This window comes from Myotis yumanensis, unplaced genomic scaffold, assembly GCF_028538775.1.
Source record: "Myotis yumanensis isolate MYYU_CA2020_CCGP unplaced genomic scaffold, mMyoYum1.0.hap1 SCAF_12, whole genome shotgun sequence".
Taxonomy (NCBI): domain Eukaryota; kingdom Metazoa; phylum Chordata; class Mammalia; order Chiroptera; family Vespertilionidae; genus Myotis; species Myotis yumanensis.
This window is the reverse complement of record NW_027223763.1, coordinates 50,930,924-50,958,126: the sequence shown is the minus strand read 5'-3', so window position 1 is coordinate 50,958,126 and position 27,203 is coordinate 50,930,924. Positions and strand designations below refer to the sequence as shown.

Here is a 27,203-nt window from a genome sequence, read left to right as displayed (position 1 = left end):
TTATTAAAAATAATAGCTTCAAATGGTATTGAATATAGTCAAAGAATAGAAGGTCTGAAGGTGTCAATGTCATGAAAACCAAATCAGTTTTTTAAAAAGAATTACAAATGAGACCTTGCTGTTACATGAATAACTCAATTTATTATGAATAATGATGATGCCTTTAAAATAGTGTTATAATTTGAAGTATAAGTTCCTGTAGTCAGAATCAATAAAAATGATGTTCTAGTGATTTTACAAATCTTACTCTAAATTTACAAGCCCTTCAGTGAGGATTTTCTTTGTGTCAGTACAGGGAGCTTTCTTTCCCTTTGAATTATCTATAATGAAAAATACGATACATGCAAAGGCTGATAAGCCTCTAAATCAGTGGTTCTCAACCTTCTGGCCCTTTAAATACAGTTCCTCATGTTGTGACCCAACCATAAAATTATTTTCGTTGCTACTTCATAACTGTACTGTTGCTACTGTTTTGAATCGTAATGTAAATATCTGATATGCAGGATGGTCTTAGGCGACCCCTGTGAAAGGGTCATTCGACCGCCAAAGGGGTCGCGAACCACAGGTTGAGAACTGCTGCTCTAAATGGTTCAATAGACCTGGCACTACATAAGATTAAGACCCACAGTGTCAAACTACCGTTTGTACATATTGAAATACAAACAGAAATGATATACTCATTAATTGTACCATAGATACTGCCTTAAAAATATGTATGTATTTATGCATGTCTTATCCCATTTGTTTGTTTTTTTAGGAACATATGTTATTAACTTTAAAAATAATTTATGAGAGCACCTGTATTGGTCCTTATTGCTTTTTAATTTTTTTACAAGTGATGGTATGTTTGATTAATGTCATGGAAAGTAATTGCTCAGAAGGTGACCAGTTTATTTTAAAATGGGCAATAAGAAAGTTTATCTTGTCACTCCTTTTGTCAACCCTACTTTATACGAATAATTATGTAGAAAATGAAAGGAACTAATGTACAAAATGAAAGATAAGTCATACCTTTTCCAGATGTTTCGTGGGTTTTTAAATGGTTCTTTTTAATGGCTATGTTATTGACATTTTGTAAGAGATAGATGATGATTATTGATTTTACCAAAACTTGCTGGTGGAATCTAATTCTTCACTGGCAATGGTGTCTCACGAAGAGTTATAATTTTTTAAAAAGCTGAAAGCTGATGTAGGGTAAGTACAAGTTACAGTCAGAATCAACAAGCCTGACATTGCTCTCGGGTAGGTAAATCTTGAACTATGCCTTTTCCTCCTTTATTGATTCTGCATGCTCACTGTACATGGGCTATGATCAATGTTAGGTTAATGCTTTTCATTAGAACTGGTCAGGCACAATCAGTTTTTCAGATAGTCAGAGGGAACCCTGTTATGTTTGTTGGGCTTTTATTTCTTTCCTTTAAAAATAATTGGAATTGTGGAAGGGAATCTAGTAGTTATTGCAGTTTTTCACACTAAATAAATAATGCTTTCATAAATGAATGCTGTATTGGAATTGCCTTCATCCTAGAATGTAGAAATGAAAGCTTGAAACAGCATCTGTGAAGCCTCATCAAGATGCTCATTAATATATCTTGCAGTATTTGCAGCTTTTTTGAAGTTGGGTAGTCTGTGTAGTAGGGCCGGGGGAATACTGAGGGATTGGTTTAGAAGAAGAATTTAAATTGCAGGTAGGTAATTTTATTGGAGGCTCTATTATCTCAAGGTTTCATGTTCACATATTCCCCCCACTCATTATTTAACATTTGTTTCTGGTCATTTATTCATTTTTTTTTGGTTTGTTCATGTGACTAAGCCAAGGTACATAATTTATTTTTAAAAATTTATTTTAAGTTTCAAAGCCTTGTTTTTGTTTCATTGCCCTTAATGTTCGTTTATTTATTTTGCCTTTTTCTTTTGTTTTATCATTTTTTTTTCCAACCACTCCTGTCCTTTCACTCAAACCCTCCTTTAACTCACTACCAAAATAAGAGCCGTCAGCTCCTCCTCAAGACATTAGTTGTACCAGCCCAAGTTCCACTAGTATTTTGGTAAGTTGGCAACCTCCACCAGTGGAAAAGCAGAATGGCATTATTACTGAATACTCCATCAAGTACACCGCAGTGGATGGAGAAGATGACAAAGCTCACGAGATTTTGGGAATTCCTGCGGACACTACCAAATACCTTTTGGAACAGCTGGAAAAATGGACTGAGTACCGGATCACTGTGACAGCCCACACAGACGTCGGCCCTGGCCCCGAGAGCTTGTCCGTGTTGATTCGAACCGATGAAGATGGTATGTTGCCTCTGCTACGTCCGTTTGCTCCCTTCTGACACAGTCTTGGTCTGCTGTCTTTTGATAGGCTAACAATATCCCATTTTTCTCTGCTCATCTTTTTTACCCAACATCGCTCTAACGTCACTTTTTGCCAAAGACCTGTCTTTCTTACAGCCTGGGCTTTTTTCTTTCTTTTTTTTTTTTTTTTTCTTTTGCTTTTAATCTGAACACAATAGTTTGCTTCCCTTTAAATGGACAGCTGGCTCCTATGACCTTGCAATCCAGGCTCTTCCTCTGTACCTCCACCTAACGTCTTCCGCATTTTCCTTGGCTTTTTTGTAGCCACTTTTTTGACATTTTGAAGTTAACTTTTAAAAACGGCCTTCTTGTCTTCTTGTTGCCTTTTTGTCTTGCATATTTCAGCAGCACTGATGCTCCACATTTAAGTTTTGGCATTTGTTGTATGGAATACCTTTGATATGAGGAAAAAAAGAAGAAAATCCATGTAATCAAGAATCTTTTTTTTTTTTTTCCTGCCAAAAAGAAACCTTTAAAAAAAAAACACACACACAGCAACCAACAACCAGTTTTTGTTATTATTTCAATGCTATACCTCTTTGTGCTTTAATGCTTTGAACCTCAAAGCATCTTCCTTGGCTTTTGTACATTTTTTACATGTTTTTCTATTTCTCTGATACTCTTTTTTTCTTCCATACTTTTTTTTGGCATCGGTCATGTTTTTTGATCTTTTCTTAAAAGGTAGAGCAGATTGGTTGAGCATTTTCATTGGTTGAAAATGTCTGTATTCCACAAAGGAGACATAGTGGGTCTTGCCCATTTTTTAAAAAAGAAAAAAAAAAAAAAACCTAAGTAAAGAAAATGCTGTGACTGGGTGGGACAAGTGCCTATAATTTTCTTTTATCCGATGATGTTGTTCCAGTTCCTAGTGGTCCTCCTCGCAAAGTCGAGGTAGAGGCTGTCAACTCAACATCTGTTAAAGTCACATGGCGCTCGCCCGTGCCCAACAAACAGCATGGCCAGATCAGAGGATACCAGGTGCATTATGTGAAGATGGAAAATGGGGAGCCCAAGGGCCAGCCCATGCTGAAGGATGTCATGCTGGCTGATGCACAGGTGAGGCTCTGGTTCCGGACCTCTGTTCCTTTGTGGTGCTTTCCTTAAGTCTGTCTCTTGACATGGGCCCCATGTTGATTTTCTTTACGTTTTAAACATCTCGTACAGCATCCTGTACATAATGGGCATAGGCCTTCTCAATCAGAGTTGCCATCAAGTGAGAAAATAAATTGTAGTGAAATGACACATCTGATTAAAAACATGTTAACTGTTTTCTTCAAATGCAGGTACTCAGCTCTCCATAGCTGTAGCTGAGTTTGCCTTTCTGACCTCAAAATGCATTTAATCAAATCAAGGGGAAGAATTCTGAGAATCAGTTTTGCTGATAGCATCTACTTTCTACTGTATTAAAACTACTTAGAATTAAGTTGACCTAATTTCTAAACGTATGCGCTCTCCCGTTGAAGAACAGACAATCTTTTTCGGGAAAGGTATCCTGATAGTATATTATTTATAACTTCTTTATTGAATTACATATTTCCCAGAAAATGAAGATAATGACCATGATAAAAATGAGTTTCCCAGAGAGTAAATGGGATCCTCACGTTGAGCCAAGTTAGGAAAAGTATTAGTTGAGTATGTGAGAAATTGATCCTAAGGCAGTTGTTTATAACTATGTAGTCATAAATTGGTTTTGTAATCAGTTGCTTAAAACATTAATTTATCCATAAGCTAGTGGTGACTCAAAGATAGTACCATAATAAGTCCATATGTCATTTTTTTAAAAGGGAGAGGAAGATTTCAATGAATGACTACAATGATGGGGATTATACATACCCCATGGACTAGTCAGCAGTCGCCAACCTTTCGGACCTCACGGACCACCGGTGGTCCGTGGAGCACCAGTTGACGACTGCTGGTTTAGCTTATCTATGCTTGGTCCAAAATTGATGGCATATGATGAATAGGGGAGTGTTTGCTTATCCAGCAAATCGGTAGCTGGTCAGGAAATGGCTGATACTTGTGAAAATTTGAAACATTTCTGTCCTGGCCTGTGTGGCTCAGTTGGTTGGGTGTCATACAGTTCATCAAAAGGTTGCTGGTTCAATTCCTGGTAGGAGGTGTGCAGAAGGCACCTGATTGGTATTTGCTCTCACATCACATCTGTGTTTCTCCCTCTCCCTCTTCCTCTCCCTCTCCCTCTCCCTCTCCCTCTCTCTCAAAATCAATTGAAATATAAAAAATATTTTAAAATAATTTGACACGTTTCAGTAGAAAATTCCTTGTTTTATATGAAAGTGAGAGAGATTATGAACCAAGTTGTGAACTGCTGCTCCAGGTTGCCAAACTCTGCATCTTTGCCTCAATGAAAAGAAGAGGGCAAATAAATAGCACCGTGGCTCTGAGGAAATGATTTGCCCCAAGTCTTGACATAATCAACTCACAAAGATTCTTATGTTTGCTTCAGTCTTGAAATGTTCTCCTACAGGGAGCTGGATTAGTGGCTAACTTCTCACCCTTGAATCCAGTTGTATGGTTTGGGTTTGGAGGTCAGTTCTGTAAATGGGGTTAAGATTCATAGTATCCCTGAGATCTGGAAAAGGGCCACTGGCTTGTTTTTTTTCAAATTTTTTATTTGTGCTGCTTGTAAAATAGAGCGCTCTCATAACATAATAAAGCCATCAGTACTTATGTTTTATTTTGTACATCTGCAATTGTGAAAAAGAAATTGATAAGATCATCATGCTTTGATGTTCTTCTGTTCTTTGATAATATTACATTACAGAACTGTATTTCTCTTGCTCTTTTCATTGAGACTGTGGTAGTTAATGGAATCATATAATACAAAATTGCCTTAAACGCCACTCAATCTCCTTTTTTTCTTCTCTTCGACTTTGGCTTTTCTTTATTAATTTGCTGATTTTCCTTGTGTATCCCCTGCCCCTTTTTTTCTGCTCATCTCATATTTTCTCTTTAAATATTCATTGAAATTTATTTCATTACATCTTGCAGGACTTCACCAGGACTATAGGATTTCAGTATTGAGGAGAGATGTTAATCTTAATAGTGACTTGAATTAACTATGTAACTTAAAGAAAAAGTCAAAATAAATGTAATAAAGTAGTGTGCAGTAGCTTTTTGCTATGCCTTCTTAATTTATCCCAATGGAAAATTTGGAAAATCAGTGGTTTTAGTGGTAACAATACAGAGCATATTTACTTTTGACCTTTCAATTGGGAATGAAGCTGGTGGCATAGTACACTTAAACTCCTTGGAATTTGATTGTATACATTGTTTCAATTGCTTTTTTTCCCCTTAAATCTAACAAGGACACCATTGCCTTTATCAGGCTACAATTTTCTCTTCATTTCTTTTTATTTTGTTTCTCCCTCCCCAACCTTCTTAATCTCAATCAGTGGGAATTTGATGATACTACTGAACATGTGAGTAATTTTTGACTGCTTTGTCAAAACAGATTATAAATGCTTATTTTTTTTCCTGATACTCTTCTTTCATGTATTTGTGATATACCATCACTATCTGAATGCATGAACTAACAAATTATTTTTAAATTATCTTTACTACGTTATACTTTATATTTTGGTTTGGTTTTGTGAAATTGGCATGGTGCTACTGATTGTATAAGAAATATCATGAGCTCATCTTATTTTGGTGGCTGCTACTAACTCTGCCTTGTGACACAGTTAGAGGAGGCATGCTTTCAGTGGCAGCATCACAGGCCCGGGCTGTCAAGTTGTATGCTGTAGGCTGCTCATACATCCGGCTAGGTGGATCACGTGACATAGACCTGGCACCAATGAACTCTATCCAGAAATGGCGATTCTCTGTTGTATCCATACAAAGTTTATTAAACTTGAATGAGTCATGGCAAGAAGTAAAATGTATCCCACTGAGGGAGGAGTTTTTCAAAAGATTTGATTGAGTGGATTATGCTATTTATTTAGAGCTTATTCTATATATGGTACTGGGGGGGATACAAGATGGGCCACTTGCCTTTTAAGTCCCTATAGTGCAGGTGGCTAGGAAGGATGTAAAGTTTAGAAAAGTTTCATAAAATACAATATATGTGTTGACATCAAGCAATGTGCAATTAATTAGTAAATGAGTGACAAATATCAGTAAGAGCTAGGCATTTAGAAACACTAGACCAGCTGGTAGAAGAGGTCCTGAAAATTTAGTTAAGAACTTAAAGGATAAGTGGAGATTGAAGAGGTGAAAATGTGTGTGGATTTTGTGTGTGTGTGCGCGCGCACGCTCACACTATAGAGTTGGAGGCTGGAACATATTTTTTTAAGGTGAGCAGATTGAGGCAGTCACAGGTGTGATATAGTCAGGTGACAGTGAGTTTGCCAGTTTGACAGAAATAAAGGGTTCTGGTTAGTAAGTTATGCTAAATACAGCCAAGAAATCCGTTTTAGTATAATGTTGAAAAATCAATAGCATAGCAGTGTTTCATGAACTTCTTTGACCATGCCCCATAGTAAGAAATGCATTATATGTCACCACCCATGTATATGTTTAAAATAAAAGTTTTTCAAAATAATACCCTACCTTTAAATATATATATAAACTTTAATAGTTTGCATTCAAGTATATTCTGTTTCTTTCTTTAATGCGGTCATGACTTACTAAATGGATTTCATGCCTTACTGAGTGAGTCATTACCTGCAGACTTAGTGGAGAGATTAGAAAGAAAAAAGATAGTAGACAAGAAAATAGGTGGAAAGAGCTCTTTTACTAACATAGCTGCGCAGGGATAACAATTCAACAGAGTCCGGGCAACAGAAATGGAATAAGGGATGTTTATGATCGAAAACTTGCTGACTAGTTAAGAATTTGAGGAAGAAAAAAAAGATCAAAGTATGGCTGTGAGGTTTTGAAGATGCTCCACCATTTGTTAAAGAAGTAAAGAGGGGGGTCTGCTTCTGGGAATGTTAGTTCAGCTTTAGTTAAGCGAAGCTGGAGGGCACACGTGACAGCCCAGGGAAACCGTCCAGCAGATGTGTGCAATGTATGTGCTGCTGGAGGAAGTCAGGGCTGGTAATGCATTTGAGATAAAGGCAGAAAAGCCTTTAAGATTTGAAAATGAATACAGTTTGTTTGTTTGTTTTTTTCTTTTTTGTTTTGTTTGTTTTGAACAGAAGACCAGTGACTGTTACAGAACATCCAGTAATGCCAACTTTTAGCAAGCAAGGGCAAGAAGTGGAGTGGAGTGGGATAGGGAAAGGCAAAGAGTGAGGAACTGGCCATGATATAAGCCACACTAACCCACAGAGGGTAGGAAGCCGCCAGGGAAGTACACCCTCAGCCTAAAGAGAGAAAATGTAACCTGAGAAGGTGCGATCCAGGCAGACAGAGATGTAGCCAGCTGAGTTTGTAGGGCCACACAGGGCTTGACCGACTTCAAATTGCATTGTTTACAATATCCTGCCATCTGGGCTAGAGGAAGGACACGAGTAGTTAACCTACTTGTGTAATTGAGGAACTTGTACAAGGCTCAGAGGATATAAACGTCTTGCCACACAATTCGGTGGCAGAACCAAGCCCTGCTTCTTTTTCCCCTCCCAGCCTTGCCTGCTTCCAGCAGCAATCAAGTAGCATGTGAAGGGGGACATTGAAAACAATAAGGTTGGCATGTACCCATCACGATTTTGGGGATGGCTATTGTCTGCCACAGTTTAAAATGCCACTCCCAGGTGGTTCACTTGGTTTTTATAGTCTCTGTAATGTGAGTGAAACCACTCCAAGTTCCTGAAAATAAAATTTCTCTCCCAAATTTAGTCCATTCATCTGGCAGAATAGTATTCCCAATGGCTCTTCAAGATGGAGTCCGAAATACTGGAATTTCCGCTGTTGATACTCCTCCTCTTTTGAGAAAAGCACATTGTAAAAGCTGTCATATTTGGGATCATTGTCAACCATTGAGTTCTATGGTGCCCATTACAGCCTTGCACAGAAAAGCCCTCCAGTCCTCCACACAATCCAGCCCATTCACTGAACTCTCACTTGCATTGTCTTTAGATGTGGGAAGCAATGCCATTGTATATTTTCTTAAATTTATCACACTTAATTTGAAAACATAGCTGTACCAAAAATCTGAAAGGGTTTTTTATTCATTATATTGCTCTCTCTCTCTCTCTCTGTATATCTCTAAAGAAAATACCAGGACAAATCAATAACTCTATGTAAAGAGCCGTGTAACCTCCAGTTTGGACGAAGTTCTCTGTCTAGTCTTAATAACTACCACAGCTTGAGGCCTTTACTAAGACAAAAACAGAGAGTTTTGATGAATGATGTTGGTGATATTTAACATTTTCTAAACAGTCAGAATTACTTGAACAATATTTGTGATACGGCCGAGCCAGTCCTTTCATTTGGTTTTAGATCAGAAAATCATTCAGTTGAACAGAAGATTCTCCTGAGTATATAATGATTATTGTTCATAGCCCACACGATCAGCCAATGATATGTTTCATGAGTCCCAAGAAACTTATCTGAATCTCAGGATGTCCAGGTCCAACAGATCAGCCATTTGGCAAGGTCGGTCCAGGGTGGTAAAACAGACGGCGTTGGCATCAGCCCCTCCGCAGTCTGTGGGCCAGGCTGTAGTGGATGCGCATGGAGAGCTGCTGGCAGAAACTAACAGCGAGTTTACGGATTGCTCACTGTGAGCCAGGCGTAGTTCTCATCATTTACCGGATGTAACCCATTCAGTCCTTCAGTAGCCCCATGTGTTCTTATTACTCATAACGTTCACATGAGAAACTGAGGCACAGAGTTGAACTCATAGACCTTGGATCACCAAGCTTATACATAAGGGGAAGTGGGTAGAAATTTAAGAATTCAGGAGTTCTGTCTCCAGGTTTTATGTTTTTAACTACTTTCCCTTAGAGCTGCCCTACGCGGGCTGACCCTACTTCAATGTCAGCATGAAAACACCTTCCATAGCATGAGCTCCAGGCATGCAACTTCCAGTGCTTGGCATGACTGCAGGGAATGTTGAAGCATGCACAGAAATGCTAGCGGATGCCTTGATTTTTCCCCCAGAGCGTTGGGATCATGATTTGAATCAGTGCCATTCTGTGTCATTTCAGGACATGATTATTTCTGGGCTGCAGCCTGAAACTTCCTACTCCCTCACCGTCACAGCCTACACCACCAAAGGAGACGGTGCTCGCAGCAAGCCCAAGCTGGTGTCCACCACAGGAGCAGGTAACCGATCTGTGCAGCTATGTGCCTTGAACATGTTTGGGGAGACAGTAATGCCGATTTTCTAAATGGGATGAGTGACCTCTGACCCAGGGGGAAAAATAAGCTCTGATCAACTTTTTGTTTTACAATATATGTGTGTGTGTGTGTGTGTGTATATATATATATATATATATATATATATATATATATATATATATTTCATAAGGAAAAAGTAAGAACACGGGAATATAATTTACCTAAATTATCTAGTCCAGGGGTCCTCAAACTTCAGCCCGCAGGCCACATGCAAATACAAATATTGTATTTGTTCCCGTTTTGTTTCTTTACTTCAAAATAAGATATGTGCAGTGTGCATAGGAATTTGTTCATAGTTTTTTTTTAAACTATAGTCCGGCCCTCCAACGGTCTGAGGGACAGTGAACTGGCCCCCTGTTTAAAAAGTTTGAGGACCCCTGATCTAGTCAGTCCTTTAACAAATACTTTTTGGAGCATCAGTTATTTGTCAGGTACCTTTCCCATTACTGGGCATACATCGGTCAGCAAAGCAGACGCTGCCCTCCCGAAATTTGTTTTCTGACCAGGACTAGCTACTTAACAGTGGACAAATCAGTATAGAATAAAATGTCAGTGAGTGATAAACTGAAAAATAAAGGTGTATTGGCATTAAGCATAGGGCAGCCCCTAGGGGTTATTTTGGAGTAATCAGAGGTCTCTGTGAGGCGGGATATTTGAGCTGAGGCTTGAATGGTGTGAAGGAGCAAGTCTCAGGGGGGTTCGGAGGGCACATCCTCTAGGTAGGGAAGGCATCAGCAGCTTCAAGCTCTCCCAACAACAAACCCTGGCAGAGGAGCTGCCATCTGGAACTAGGTGTTGACTTCGTTTTATTTTTTGTTATTTTTTCCTCCCCACTCCCGCCATGGGGATTCTAAGGAGGCAAATTGCACAAAAGATGGGGAACAGAAAAGAGAATGAAGAAAAGAAAAAGGGCTAAATATCACATTGTTCTTTCTAAAGAACAAAGCTCAATGTTCTTTAGAGTTACTTTGATTGGCCACAGTAGGAAAAGCCAGCATGAAGGAAGGCCTGGCATTGTAAAACCAATAAATTAAGAGATGATTATAAAAGGATTATCCTCCTGCCCCTTTCCATAGAAATCTCCTCTGGAACATTTAAACTGTGATTTGATCTACTCCTTTAAAATCACTTCTCACATAACTTTTTAGGAACACACCTTTCGGTAAAGACATAAAGGAAAGAACAGCTGTGATGGTGAGCACCCTCCCAGGCACCATGCTCACTGCCAAATTTGTCTAAATGTCAGAAGATTTGCCTCACATCCTGCCACCGTGAACTGCCTCAAGCAGCAGGATTACAGATGGCAGAATTCCTTCAAGATAGTCTTCTGGGCTTTATTTTAATTTTTTTTTAAGAACGCCATTGTATCAAGCTAATTTTTTGCCTTGCATAAGAGATACATGTTCAGTGGGGCATACTGACTGTCTTGCTATGGAAACAACCTCTATTTGAATACCGTCAACCAAGGCTAAACTGAAATTTAATTTCAAAATGAAGAAAATACATCTACTCCCATATTAATAACTGTCTTAGTAAGCCTGAAATGTTTTACATGAAATCATCAAACTCCCATTCTCATAAGATGGGGGTCCTAAAATGAGCAGAAAAAGAATAACCAAAGAGAAAGGAATAATAGTGTCTATTTTATTATCTATTTTAAAGATTATCTCATAACTTTTTAGTCACCGTATCGACATTTATTAGTATTTAGAATTGTCAATATCATTTATATATAAAACTAGATGCCAGAACCGGTTTGGCTCAGTGGATAGAGCTTCGGCCTTCGGACTGAAAGATCCCAGGTTCGATTCTGGTCAAGGGCATGTACCTGGGTTACAGGCACATCCCCAGTAGGAGGTGTGCAGGAGGCAGCTGATCGATGTTTCTCTCTCATCTATGTTTCTAACTCTATCTCTCTCCCTTCCTCTCTGTAAAAAATCAATAAAATATATTAAAAAAAAAAAAAAAAACTAGAGGCATGGTACACAAATTCATGCACGGGTGGGGTCCCTCAGCCTGACTGGTGATCAGGGACAATTGGGGCGGTGGGAGGTTGGCCAGTGGGGGGGAAGGGCCATGGGAGGTTGGTTGTGGGAGTGCACCAACCATCAGGGGGCAGCTCCTGCATTGAGTGCCCCCTGGTGGTCAGTATGCATCATAGCGACCGGTCGACCAGTTGTTCAGTCGTTTGTTTGTTTGTTTGGTTGCTTAAGCTTTTATATATATAGATTATCTTGGGATTTTCATTCACAATTTCAGGTCTTTGTTAATCAATGAAGATTTAGATATTAAGGTAGGAAATACTTACAGTTTAGATGTCTGCACATTTGTTTTCTTGAGACCTTCACACTGAGCCGGGGTTGGAGGTGTGAGAATCCAGATTTAGAACCTCTTGTAGAGAAAATCTGTAGTTTTCTTTGCTGCCAACCTACCACTTAAAAAGCACTCCCCCAAACCCACCAAAAAGCATTCTCCAATCATGGTTCATCCCCACGTAATCAGTAAACTCATTAAATTTTGTTGTTGTTGTTTTTGTATACTGTTACCAAAAAACCTTATATTTATGTAACTATGAAGAATTACTGAGTTTATCTCACATATATGAGCTTCAACTAGACCACAGTTTTTAGGCTATTTAGTAATTGCTTCCATGGAGAATTCAGAAATTCTCATGAAATTTCATTTTAATAGTAAAATTCCTGATTGTAGTATATATTAGTATATAATATAATATTTCTAAAATCTGTGAACAATCATAACTTTGAAACAAAATGTACTGTCCATCACTTAATCTATGGAATATGTAACCTGAGGGATGCCTTTGAATAAAGTGTTGGCTTTTACATTTCAGTGATAGTGACATTTTTGTAGTTTACTTGTTAATCTTACATTGTCCTGTCTCATACTAATTGGCCTGTTGCGTGAAGTCTTGAGATTTAAGACAACCAGCAAATTCATTGGTTTAAAATTTTCTCTATATTTTTGCATAAATGTCACTACTTTACTGAACAGCTATGGTTAAAGCTGAAAGAAAAGACAACTATGACATGGAGAATTTGGAATAGGCTTAGGCCAGTGAATTATGATTTTTTTAAAATTTATCTTTATTGTTGAAAGTATTATAGATGTCCCCCCCCCAATTGACTCTTTCTAGCCTGCAGGTTTCCCGCTCCCCCTCCCAACTCCCCAGGCCTTCACCACACTATTGTCTGTGACCATGGGTTATGTATATATGCATATAATTCTTTGGTTAATCTCTTCTCACCCACACACACCCATCCTCCCTCTGAGATTCCACAGTCTGTTCCATGTTTCTACGTCTCTGGATCTATTTTGTTCATCAGTTTATTTTGTTCTTTAGATTCCACATATGAGTGAGATCATGTGATATGTGCCTTTCTGTGACTGGCTGATTTTGCTTAGCATAATCCTCTTCAGGTCCTATTTCTTCTTAGGTGCTAGGTTAAACGGAAGCTAAGTTTAGAGCCAGTGGGACTGACAAAGTGCCTCAGTGGATCCCCAGTGATTGCTATTGCTAGGAAGTAAAGGGCGGCAACACTCTGCATACCATTCCTGAAACCCTAAAGGATTTTTAGTAGAGAAGAATCTAGTAAGGGAATAAGAAGAATTTAAAAAGGAAAAGGGAGACGAGATCATATATGCCTTGAAATGAATTAGAGTTAGCTTATTTACTGCTTCCTCACTAAGACACTACTAAAATGACCTCCACGCTCTCCTGAGTTATTATCTAATACTCTTTACTTTGCCAACTCTCCAGCTCTGATGCTGGAGTAAGTAGGACCATTAAGCCTACTACTGGATAACCTTTAAAAGTGGTCCACATAATAATCTTAAGGCACCTGAAACCTTGAGCCAGACTCCACATACAGTACCACCTAATACATCTCTTCATTTCCCCACCTAGAATATGCAGATACCAGAGAACATAGAGCCTGCACTATCCATCTTTATTTTCCTACCCAGATTCCTGTGTGCCGGTGTTTAAGTCTTTGCACAAAGTGAATAGATTGTATGTGTTTAGATTTTCTGGAAATCAGAAATGGAATGAAATCAATATGTGGAGATTCAGAGAATTCTTTTTAACCATATATTCAGTGTTGTAGAACTCTCCGCATTCCTTTTATTCTATCTGTTACTGGGATGAAATACTCAGAACCCTTACCCAACTTGAACTACTTCTATTCTTCACACATTTGTGGAGATTTTGAGTCATTCGCGTCATGTGGCTGGCCTCCCCTGAGGCAATACTGGTATTCTTCCTCTAGCTGCCTCAGCATTCCTTTCTTTCTGGGATTCTTTACTTGTGTATGGTGGTGTTCCGGGACTGGTTGTCTCATAGTTTTCAGGCTTAGTGAAGCTTCTGCCAAGGGAAGGAATGACCTTGCAGGCTTGAATGGAGACCAGACTGAGATGCTCCTGGCAGGGCAGTGGAAATCAGTAGATCAGAACTGACTCTGACTTCTTTTTTAAGAATATTTATTAAATTGATTGGGTTGACCTTGGTCAGTATTAACATATAGGTTTCAGGTATGGGTTGACTCTTACTTCTAGAGCATTACTTTGATCCCATGATTCAAGCCCACGTTATGTATATCCCCAATTAAGAAAGGGCATTAAAACAAACAAACAAACAAATGAACAAACAAAAAAAGACATTAGTCTAGCCTAAGCTTTAACCACAGAAGAATGATGAACATTTTTATAAAGCCAGTGTGTTTTTGTCTTAGAATTTACCGGTCCATTATATTTCTCCAAATTTATATCACAGCAATAGTATAAAGTGAAACATCAGATAATAAAAACATATTGCTATTTGGATGACAAATAGTATAAATATTATTAGAATATTTGTGGTTTATATCAAGAATACTAGCCGTAGCTGGTTTGGCTCAGTGGATAGAGTGTTGGCCTGCAGACTGAAGGGTCCCGGGTTCAATTCTGGTCAAGGGCACATGCCTGGGTTGAGCACTCAATCCCCAGTAGGGGGCGTGCAAAAGGCAGCCAATTGATGATTCTCATCATTGATGTTTCTTTCTCTCTCTCACTCTCTCTTTCTCTCTCTTTCTTTCTCTCTCTCCTCTCTCTTTCCTCTCTGTCTCCCTTCCTCTCTGAAATCAATTTTTTTAAAAAAGAAGAAAACTAAAAATGTTTGATTAATCCTAGCTTTAAATGCATCTTATAGAAACTGTATACATACTGTGCAGTTCCTTGGAACCAGAATTTTAGAAAATTTTGATAAATATGTTTAATAAAATAGATTGTAGCTGGAAAATGGCTTAATAGTTATGTTTCTTCCCAGTAGTTTCAACTGGCTTTTGTTCACTGAATGATGTTTCCTCTGCTGAAGGCCCTAGTTTTTCTCAGCAGAGCCTCACATGTTTAATCCTTGACATCACTGACCCTTAATGAGCAAATTGTGTAAATGTTATACACACATAAAGGGAAATGTAAAGATGCCTCTCACTGTCTACCTTAAAGTGATTTTTAAAATGAAAATAATTTTAAATAATTTTAAAATGAAATAAATTTAAACTAATACAGTGGTACCTCCTTAGCTACCGGGGCTACATTACAAGACCCCCAGGGGAGGCCTAAACCAAAGAAGGTACTGAATCCCGTTTATACTATGTATTTTCCTTTACATACATGTTTAATTTGTGAATTAGGCACAGTGAGAGATTAACAATAGCTGACAATAAAATAGAACAAGTCTAACAATATATTGAAATAAAAGGTATGTGACTGTTCCCTAGCTCTCAAAATAGCTTATTGTACTGGAATCACCTTTTCTCATAAAGGAGACACTTTAAGGCTTCTCTCTGGCATATCTGAACTGGCAGCATCACTACTCTTTCACTTTGGGGCCATTGTGTTAAGTAAAATAAGGGTTGCTTCCACACAAGCACTGCGATACCGTGACAGTCAGTCTGATAATGGAGATGGCTCCTAAGTGACTAACCTACAGTGTGAAGACATCAAAGGGACGATTCAAGCCCCGGGTGGGATGCAGTGGGGTAGCGCAAGATTTCATCATGGCTACTCAGAATTTAAAAAGTATAAATTGTTTATTTCTGGAATTTTCCACTTAACACTTTCGGGCTATGGTTAACCAAGGCTAACTGAAACTGAAGAAAGCCACTGTAAATGGAATAATTCAAAGGCTCTCCCAATTTATGAATGAGTTGTAGTTCGGGAATTTCTTAATTGATTAAGCTCTCTGCATGCATATTTTCCTGAGAAACAATGAGTATACAATTTTTGGTTTGGTTTAATTTGGTTCCTGGGCCAACTCTCAACACACACACACACACACACACACACACACACACACACACACTAGCCATTACAGACTTCAGGAACTATTCGTCATTACCAAGGTCAGTATACTATGTATTTTCTTATCATCTTTCTGGTTTTGTTGTTTTATTGTTTATTTGTTTCATTTTTTTATCTCTACCCCCTTAATACTATTTGTCATTGCCAGTCTCCCATTAGTGCAAGCTTTCCTTCCTTTCTACCATCTTCCTCTTCCTATCAACTTCTCTTCGTTTTAAGTTTGCTGATACCCTTCTTCCTCCTCCATCTTTGGTCTATCCTCAAAGTACCTTTTGGCTCTGTGTTGTTTACCACTGTCCTTCTGCATGGATTCCAGGAATAACTGCCCTCCATTAAAAAATTGCAGTTGTATAAATCTATTGAATGAGTAGATTAGAACTCTTTACATATCTAACTTACTTAACTTGAAAAGAATATAAATTATGTACTAGTACTTACAGGAAACTAGCCCCTTACTATAAGAGGTTAGTATTTTGATTATTGAGAGTTATGATAGTAGTAATAAAATATTAAACTTGTGTGAAGATTTTTACATGCATTTTCTGATCTAATATTCACAACAACAATTATAGGGTAGGTCATAACATAATTCCTGTATTAAAGGTGAAAATTCAATGGGGATGACCGGTGTGGATAGTAAGGTATAAACAAAAATGCAAATTAGAGCCATAGTAAGTCAAAATAATGTTATTTGGAGCTACTTTTTTTTGTAAATTTATAAGCAGCATAACAATGTAGTCAATTATTTGGCCTATAGAGTCAATAGACCTGGGTTTGTACTATACTTTTCTCATTTATTACACATCTGACCTTGCACAGTGTTCTGGCTCTCTGGGTTTCCTTTTCTTATTATACAAAAATCAAGATAACTAATCAGAGCATGTAGTCGGGAGTAAGGACTGTAAATCAAATGCAACAGTACATGTAATGCTCTTAGCAGTGTCTGGTACATTGCATGCGACCAATAATTAAATACGTTATACTTGTTATTATTAGCTGCATCTAATTGGCTCATCTGTACTCATTCATTTCTCTGTGGCATGCACCTTTATGTGTGAAAGTCTAAAATGTGAAGATGTTAAAATATTTCCTCAAATTATTATTTAGTTAATTCCTATTTTGTGTCTATTATCGCATTCTAGCAGTTCAGCCTACTTTAATAGAGTAGGAGAAGTAGAACATTGCCACAAAGGTATACAGACCAAGCATTACCCCCCCTTTTTTTAATAAAGACTTAAGAATGCTGTGGAATGGTGTTTCCATTTAGCAATGATTGAAATGTGAGCATCTATGTAAGTTGGTCCATCCATGTGCTTCAGTCCCAGGGAAACCCCGGCTGCTGATTAGCCACACTCAGATGAATACTGCTCTCATTCAGTGGCACCCCCCTGTGGACACGTTTGGACCTCTTCAGGGCTACCGTCTAAAATTTGGCCGGAAGGATATGGAGCCGCTCACCACTCTTGAGTTCTCTGAAAAAGAAGATCACTTCACAGCGACAGACATCCACAAAGGAGCATCGTACACCTTCAGGCTCTCAGCCAGAAACAAAGTGGGCTTTGGGGAGGAGATGGTGAAGGAGATTTCTGTCCCAGAAGACGTCCCAACTGGATTCCCTCAAAACCTCCACTCGGAAGGCACCACGTCCACCTCCGTCCAGTTATCTTGGCAGCCACCTGTCCTGGCAGAGAGAAATGGCCTTATCACCAAGTATACCCTTCTGTACAGGGATATCAACATCCCTCTCCTTCCAATGGAGCAACTTATTGTTCCCGCTGACACCACTCTGACACTCAGTGGCTTAAAACCAGATACCACATATGATGTAAAAGTACGTGCTCACACGAGCAAAGGGCCCGGGCCATATAGTCCCAGTGTCCAGTTCAGGACACTGCCTGTGGATCAAGGTAGGATTTGTCTGCTTATGGCCTTCCTCCTTTAAAGGAATGTCGGTCTTTGGAAATCAGTATTTTGAAGCTATAAATAACTGCTCGGCCCATTCATATTAATAGGTTCAGCCAAAGCGGAAAGGTAAAGTATGCGAAACTTACTATGTTTTGGATGCCTTAGAATTCAGTAATAGAATGCCAACCAAGTCTGGCTGAGAGCATCCCCATGTCCTCAGGTAAGGAAAACGCAATGTAGTTGACCGAAATGGAGAGAAAGGAGAGATCTTTAGGAGAATGATGTATTTAAATGAATGCTCTGAACAGGTAGGCAAATCACCACTTCTCTCTCGGATCAAAGTAGAAAGCATCTAGCGTGAGCCCTGTGGTCCAAGGTGGTAAAGGACAGGCTGTGGTTCTTAGGAGTGGTTTAAATACACTGTTTTTCCTTTTCCAGCAGTGTTTGCAAAAAATTTTCATGTCAAAGCAGTAATGAAGACCTCAGTGCTGCTGTCTTGGGAGATTCCAGAGAATTATAATTCTGCCATGCCTTTCAAGGTAAGTTGTTTTCGAATGTGTAAGAAATCACAGGTAAAAGTGGAGGGGCCGGGGGCAGTCCCCCTGGGTGAGTTACCAAAAAGCAAACAGACGGCTTTGGTTCTGGAACACATACTTGCTCATTTGTGGCTTTCACATACTAGACTGAGTCTGGCACTTTGGCAGTGTGGCCTTTGCACTCTGAAGAGGGGGCAGAAGCTCAAGCCCAGTGCTGGAATTACTTTGTAGGTGACTTAGTGTTTGCAAGTTGAACTTTTCACATCTAAGCTAGTGTTTTTGTTTTTCCCCCAGAAAAGAAAATTTGTATGGTTTCTACCTATATAGAATGCAAAAGATTTTAAAAATACGTTTATTGGCCTGAATTCTTTGCACATTTTAAATTCTAGTTGAGAATTTAAACTCCATGGAGAGATAGTGAGAGATGCTAGCGAGAAGTACAAGGCTATGAAATAAAGAGTAGAGAAACATTTTTTGAAAGTTATAATATATTTAGGAACAGGAATGGAAACGTTTAGAAAAAAAGTGATGTGTATCATACATTGGAAACCTAAAGCATTTCTGCACACATTCCATTTCTGTCACATACACCTGACAAGTCAAAATTGAAAAAAATATTGTGCATTTCTTTGTGTATTTTCGCTAGAGTTAGACATATTATATCATTACACAGTAAGAACGAAGTGAGAAATTGATGCGATCTCTAGAGTTTGTGACTACTTATTGGCTTATGAATTATCCCGAAATTGAAATTGATCTGTTATGCATTTTCTCTAAGCAAGTGCACATGAGTTTAGAAAACATTCCTAGGCTCTCTGTGATCGGTGGTATCTCCCTAGATTCTTTATGATGATGGGAAAATGGTAGAAGAAGTGGATGGTCGAGCTACACAGAAGTTAATTGTCAACCTGAAGCCTGAGAAGTCGTACTCATTCGTGCTGACAAACCGTGGGAACAGTGCCGGGGGCCTGCAGCACCGGGTGACCGCGAAGACTGCGCCGGACGTGCTGCGCACCAAGCCGGCCTTCATCGGGAAGACCAACTTGGATGGCATGATTACTGTGCAGCTGCCCGAAGTACCTGCAAATGAGAATATAAAGTAAGTTGATTGAAGGGTTAGGGCTGAAGGAGAGACATGCCAGTAACAAAAAAAGAAAGTTAAATCTCAGTGTTGTAGTGTTATAGAAGAATAAATGGCTGTACGTAGAGTATCTGAGTCTTCTACATAGGATTGTAGTTTTGTTATTCACGGCACTGTGATCTGGTGTTCATTGTAACCCAGATTCTCATTATTTTAAAGTTTAGTATTTTGTATGTTCCAGGAACAGTGTTACTTAGGAAAGCTAGAATGGCAAATAGAACATGGCCATTACTATAAAGGAGTGTATGTCATAATATATGGAGTAAGGTGACTAGTTGAATGACTCTGATATGTGGCAAATTATTGTGGGAGTGTCTTGTAAAGTAAAATAACATTAAAAGAACTTTGGGGAATTAGATAAGCAAATAAAGTTGATGACACTAGTATTTTATGCATGTGCTGAAAGGTAGACATTTCAAAAGTTAAAATTCTGAATGACATTGGAAAAACATGTAAGTGAAAAAAATGCAGGTTTTCTGGGTTGAATGGAGCACAGTGTAGAAGCCAGTGGGCCTTCAGTAGAAAATTAAATCCAATCAGATTAGTAGTTTGTCGGTTGTATATAGTTAGTTGTACCCAATAGAATAGATACTCAGCACAGCTCATTAGTGATAGCCAACAGAAAACAAAAGTATTTACACTGAAGTGTATTAAGTGTGAGCACGGTGGAAGGCCGTGGAGAATGAAAAAGATGTGATCCCTGTCCCCAAAGAGCTTATCATAGGGTGGGGGACACAGAGAAATAAATGTACTGCGTGTTAATGAGAGTTGTATTCTCAAGAGCAGCCACACTGGAATGGAGTGGACGCATTTATACATAGTTCATAGGCCCTCAGAGCCTTATGTGTGGTGACAAGCTGGCAGCACTACTAGAACAGTTCTTAGGGAACATGGATCCTGAAGGTGTATGTTAGTGGGAACTGGAACAGCAGAGAGGGAATTGTTGGGGAGTTACCACATAGTGACACTAGGCAAGTAAAAAGATTCTGAAGGTGGTGATGGTGGATCTGAGCAGAGGCAAACCAGAGCAATAGTGCAGTAGGAATTGGAAGCTGATGAAATGAAGAGATCAATGCAGAGGAAAACATCATAGATGGCTCTGGGGTTTGAGAAAAGCATCAGAGATGGCTCAGGGGTTTGAGAAAAATATCATAGAAATGAATGATGCTGCCATTTGTCCTAAAGGACACGAAAAAAAATCAAGAGGAAATTAATGCGTTTAATTTTTTCTATATGTTACATTGAGGTAACAATGAAATACCTAATTTAGGATGTGGGTTTAAAGAAATTACTAGGATTAAAGATAGGCATTTCGGAATAGTAACAGCAGCAATGGTTTTATGGGAGGAGACAATCACTGAGACAATGAAGTAAAAGTATGAAGCAAAAGGCTAATAATAGTAAAGGTCTCAGTTATTAGGAAGAAGTTAGCAAGTACAGACATAGAGTAAAGCTTGTTAGGGAGTTAGGGGAATTGAGCCAGGGCCATAGCAAAGGAATTTTTAAAGATTATGTACAGTAAGCACTTTCCAAAGCTCCAGAAAACTTGAAGAACATGACTGAAAAAAAAATTAGCTATTAAAAAGTAAAACTTGAAGAATGTGCTGAAAAAATTAGTTATTAAAAAGTAAAGTTATAAACAAGAAGTTTTTACTATTGGGGTATTTGTGAAATTTAGGAAACAACCCTTCCTGAAAAAAATTCAGTTATTGTTTATTCGATAAAATAATCGAATGGTTTCAAGCAGATGATGAAATTTCCAAAAGATTATTATGAAAACAAATTCACTGAGAAATAAGGTTTCCATTTTTGTTCACTCTTCTCTTTCTGTCATTCATAAAATTGGAAATGAGAATGAACTATTTAGTACAATTTTTATTCCAACAAAACTTAATATGAAAGTGAGTTTATATTTATCCATTGATTTGTTTAAATATTCTGTTGATTTCTTTTATCTCCCACCATAGTGCCAGACAATGTTTCAAGGGTTTAGTGGGGATAATGCAGACTTATTCACTGATATTACACAACATGGTTAATTAGGGAATTTGGACAAGTAAAAAGATCAGTTCAAGTGGAGTACTGTGGTTCCAAAGATTAGATGGCCACAGCAGGGGCTCCTGATCCTGCTTTAGTAGGGAAAGGGGTCCTGGAGAGAGTGACATCTAAGCTAAGGCTTAATGAATGACATGAACTTAGCTGGTCTGCGGCGTGGGGGTGGGGAGACACTCTTTCAAGAGGACAGCATATGCGATGGTGCCTAATTGAGATAAAGACTTGCATTTGTTATTCATCTATGTCTTCTCCATCCATTGCGACTTTTTAGTTGGCATCCAATGAACATATATTCTGTACACACTATATTTCCAGCACTAGGACTGGGAGAGATGACTGAGAAAAAGCCCTATCTTACGGTGGGAGAACAGAGACAACGAATAGGTAATGTGAATGTAATGGTAGGAGTCTGCCAAGTACTATGGAAACATGAGTATAGAGATTTAGCCCAACTTGGATGGAGGGAATAACTCCATTGTTACCTCAATGTAACATATAGAAAAAATTAAACGCATTAATTTCCTCTTGATTTTTTTTCGTGTCCTTTAGGACAAATGGCAGCATCATTCATTTCTATGATATTTTTCTCAAACCCCTGAGCCATCTCTGATGCGTTTCTCTATGTCTGTACTTGGATGTCAGGGAGGAGGTATCTGGAAGGATCTAATATCTCATCTGAGTGTTGAAGGATGAAAAAGATTTAGGAAAGGTGAAAGAATTGCAAACAAAGAAAGAATAAGGAAAAAATATGGACTCTAAATTCAATCCATTAAAAAACAGGCACTGTCTATTCAGAGAAAGAACAGTTGAAAGATGAGAAGAGAATAGTATATTTTGTAGTATTTACTATTGGTTTCCAATATTTTATTTATATGAAAAAAATATTTTAGTGGATATTTACTATATCAGCTTGGTAGAATGTGTTAGACATTATTGGAAAATTGCATTTTAGTCCATTGGTGGTAGACTTTTGTTTCATTTTCCAACTTCAGAATGAGTTGAGAATATCACAGAATCTAGTTTGTTTTTTAGTGTTTTTCTTTAGCTTGTTCAATTTTTTTCTTCGTTTTCTTTGTCTATCTTCTCCTCCTATATTTGAAGTGGGAATCAGGGAAAAGGCATAAGAATTTAGTAACAAAGAGAAGAGACCATTATGAAACAGAAAAAGAACCAAACCATTATGGGGAAAAAATATGTTCTAGAAATAAAGAGATTCTCAAAAAAATATTCTAGCTTCTCTGGGGAAAAGAGCAAAAGACTAAATTAGAAAAGTACTTGAGTGGAAAAAGGACCAGAGCTATAAGAAATGAAAGAGCAAATCTCCAGTTAGAAAAAAAGCAGCAAGAAAACCTAGATAATTTATATTTGGGGGCTTCCTACAGTGTCAAGTTACCCATCCTTTCTTCCAGGTTGGTTTACGTGGGATGGTCACATATCACAAGAACCTGTGTGCCTCGTAGTGCCACTTGCAGTAATTGGCAAGTACAGAAATTAGAGAGGAATGTAGCTTTTTGTTCAGTATTTTATGGGTGAAATGAGGGGAGGAAGCAATTGATTCCAGACCTTTGGTGAGTTGCTAACTTTTATTTAGGTGAATGCTATCTAGAAAAATGCTTCCTATTTGTTTTCTAGCCAAATGCAATTTTGGTGATTGAAGAGCTGTTTTGTTTATCAACAGAAACCATGCTTTTCTCATTTCCAGCCACAGTAATTGGCAGGTCTTGATCACTGCCCCCAGTGCCTCACCCCTTACACACCAATCCGCCCCTGGGAAATGTAAGCGGACATAGCTCCTTGCTCCGGAAGGAATTGGCCCACACTTGGTATCTATCTGGAGAAGCAGAGGCGCTCCCTCCAGGAAAGGTCATATTTCCCAGGAAACAGCAAGTTCTGGTGCCGGGAATTCTGTAGGGCTTCAACCTTCTGTTTAAGTGCTTTTAGGAGGCGGGGGGCGGGGGGGGGGGGGGAGGCGAGGGGGGCGGGTTAGTTTGAAAACTCTAGCAAGCCCACAGTGTTTCAGGAGCCAGTTGTGGTCAAAACGTCTGTGACTTGATAGAGCAGGAGTTTAGTCTGGGCGGTAAGAAAAAAATGTATCACGCAGATTATACTAAGAGAAGGTCCCTAATATAAGTTAATTTCACTGTAGCGCTTTATATTTATGAAACACAGAAATGAGGAAGGGGAGTATTTTATGAAAGTTTACATTTCTTTGGTCTTGCTAATTTGGCGTTCAGATTCTCTACTTTTCCTTCTTTTAAAAAAGAAGATATTCTTGGAAGCATGGCTTACAATGTTGCTTCATAAAATGTGTGCCACCACTATGAGCAGTTTAATGAAGTAATATATTATCTGTTTAATTTTTAATGAGAAATCATTCATTCATCGCATGGTGTCATTGAGGTGGTAAAGGCTTGCATTTGTAAAGTGCTTTACACTGAACTGAAGATACTAGGAAGGCTCATTTAAGCCTCACAATCACCGTGTGCGGTGGGCATCCTTCTCCCCACTTACAGATGAATTAAAGTGAGGCCCAGAGAGACTGAGCAGCCTGGCCAAGGTCATAGAGTTGATGCTGAGAGTTAATAGTGCTGTTTAGAAGGACAGGGCACACTGTAACTGATATAATCTTCACAAGAAGGGCGCTTTGCATTATAAAGCTGAGGAAGCATCAAGAGGAACTAACTTGCCCTGGCGACACCATAGCAGAATCAGAAAGGCAAGATCTGAATGCAGGTTGTCTGGCCCTAGAGCAGCGGTTGCCAAACTTTCGGACCTCACGGACCACCAGCGGTCCACGGACCACCGGTTGGCGACCACTGCTCTAGAGCACACATGTGGATCCACGGCCATAGAATTCATTGGCCAAGCAAAGAATTGGCTAAACTGCTAGACCATCGAGCACCCCACAGCAAGGAGGCATTGACAGGACTGGCCCAGGCAAATGTTAATACCAGGAGCAGCCAGGCCACCGATCATGGAAACGTGTGAGTGTCAAGCAGCAGTTTGCCATGAGAATTTAGATGAGAGGTAAAGGGAGAGGCTCCCCACAGGTCAGCATTATCACCTGCCACTTCACACATGAGGAAAATGAGGCTTACGATAATTCAGTAACTTTTCTGACAGCATGGAGCTAAAAAGGTGGAAAACCTTAATTTAAACATGGAAACCAGAAAAACCATTCAACCTGCTTTGGTTTGTCTATGTTAAATTAATTTTACTTAAACAATATATACCCAAATGACTATAGAGTATAGTCAAAAAAAATCAAAAGCTATGAAAAGAACAACACTCTTTATTAAAATCTGAGATGCAGTTTGACCTCCCAGTTAAATAACGAGTTTGAGAATGTTAATACAGGTTGCTAATACAAAAAGCCCGGCTGAATTTGAAGTGGGACTGCCACCAAGGCCAAAGCTTAGCTTCCCGTATAATTATGTGAAGCTGGGCCCCTTGATGATAACATATTAAATAGAATTAGTAAAACTTTACTTAATATAATTAAAATTCTGAAGGTTAGATTTAACTTATCTAATTAAATCTAATATAGTGGGAAAACACAGCTTACTTTGTAAGTAGTCAAGGGCTTTCTAAATATATTTATTCTGAGGTTATTTATTTGCCTATTAGCTAAAGTGATTGTTGAAAAGGGTGTTTTGAGCCTAAATTGGAGTCAGACAAGCAAAGCAGAGTGTGCAGTTTAATTTCACTGGTTTATAAAGCTGATCTAATTCTAAAAGCATTTTTTTTTTCATTTAAAAAAAGTTCTTTTTGGATCATATGGTTTGATCAGAGACTGAACAATAGGGCTCTAAACCAGTGGTTCTCAACCTTCTGGCCCTTTAAATACAGTTCCTCATGTTGTGACCCAACCATAAAATTATTTTCGTTGCTACTTCATAACTGTAATGTTGCTACTGTTATGAATCGTAATGTAAATATCTGATATGCAGGATGGTCTTAGGCAACCCCTGTGAAAGGGTCGTTCGACCGCCAAAGGGGTCATGACCCACAGGTTGAGAACCACTGCTCTAAACTCTATAGTGATAGAATGTTAGGAGAGGAAGGAACAATCCAGATATGTGACAATGGGATAAGCCTGGCGTGGTGACAGTTGAGAAGAAGGAAGATGTGAACAGTAGGGAAAGGTTTGGAAGCCATAGGACTTGGTCGTAGGTTGGGCAGGAGAGAAGGAGAGAGTGAGAGCAGATTGTTAATGGGAAACACCTAGGTTAGAGCTTGTTTCACAAAAAGGACCCTGGTTGTTATTGGAAGAGGATTTATTTTGGAGGCATTTTTTTTGTTTGCTTTAATCACAGTAAATTTGAAGTACTTTAGTGACATAGAAATGGAGACCTACAGTTGGAATTGGATGAACCTGACATGCTCAGAGGAGCGTTCTGGCTGAAGATGTGAGTCTGTAAATCGTTTGCATGCAGGTAATAAATGTTGCTCTGCGCTGGAATGAGATCACAGAGGGAGAGAAGGAGTGGAAAGGAGTCCTTGGCCAGAGCCTCGAGGAACTCTATCATTTAATTGCTGGGTAACAGATGATCAGTCCTGCTAGGAAAACAAGGGTAATGTGCGGAGGAATATAACTGTAGAACCAGGAGAGTTAGATATTGAGAAAACACTGAGAGGGTCTTACCGACATTGTCAGATTCTGCTAAGAGATCAAGAAAGAAGAGGGTCAAAAATTCTCCTTTTCATGTAACATGATTGAGGTCACCAAACACCCTGGCAGGGCAGGGAGGTGGGCTAATGAGGCAGGAGCTTCGTCAACCAGAAAGTGAATGGAAGGTAAAGAAATGGAGAACGGCAAGAACAGACAGCACTTCTAAGAATTTGGACAGTAAGGGGTAGGAGAGAGAAGGAATGATGACCACGGGATGTGGTTTGCTTTATTTTTAAATGGCAGATATTTATATAAGGTTGGAAGCAAATATATAGGATCCAATGAGGTGGGAGAAGCTGAAATATGCATATATGAGAAAGAGAAGGGGTGTGATATACAGCAGTGAATTTCAACCACTGTGCTGTGGCATGCTGATGTGCCAACAAGAATTTTTAAAACATGCAATACGCGACTCTTTAGGCAGGGGCACTGACCTCTTTTCCCTTAGATTATCAAATGACATGACAACAGCCAACACAGCAATAGCCACCCGGTGTAAATGAATAAAAAAAAAGTATATATTTTTTTGTCAGATTATATATATATATATTTGGTGTGCTGCAGAGTTTTAGTAATTAGTTTATGTGTGCCATGAAAAGATAAAGGTTGAAAATCGCTAGCATATGGTAAACTTCCTTAGAGTGAAATGATGGGAACCAATGCAATAAAGAGGGCTTGGCCTTAAAACATAGAGCCAGTCCTCCTGCTCCACCTGAAGGAAAGATTTTGGTTGTGTACAGACCTAGGTAGGCTTGTAGTCTGGTAGACAGATGTGGAGGGAATTATTGTCTGAATGTTTTTATTCTCTCTGTATATTAGTGATATGGCCATCTTCTAGTAGGAAGATAAGGAGGTTTAAGGTTTGAGGCCAGGGGAG

General features: G+C 38.8%; 1 protein-coding gene across 26 annotated transcripts in view; it reads left to right on the top strand.

The window, feature by feature from the left end:
* Positions 1-27,203, top strand: part of PTPRD (protein tyrosine phosphatase receptor type D) — a 2,083,672-nt gene that overhangs the window by 1,907,329 nt on the left and 149,140 nt on the right. For 8 of the 26 annotated variants that reach the window (XM_070431651.1, XM_070431656.1, XM_070431661.1 and 5 more), the window contains 7 exons: positions 1,990-2,295; positions 3,218-3,411; positions 5,769-5,795; positions 9,468-9,585; positions 17,337-17,924; positions 18,361-18,461; positions 19,298-19,557. In XM_070431651.1, coding sequence (XP_070287752.1) covers positions 1,990-2,295; positions 3,218-3,411; positions 5,769-5,795; positions 9,468-9,585; positions 17,337-17,924; positions 18,361-18,461; positions 19,298-19,557 — 1,594 coding nt within the window. The remainder of the gene's footprint in view (positions 1-1,989; positions 2,296-3,217; positions 3,412-5,768; positions 5,796-9,467; positions 9,586-17,336; positions 17,925-18,360; positions 18,462-19,297; positions 19,558-27,203) is intronic. The other 18 variants (XM_070431673.1, XM_070431672.1, XM_070431662.1 and 15 more) reach the window with 7 other exon arrangements.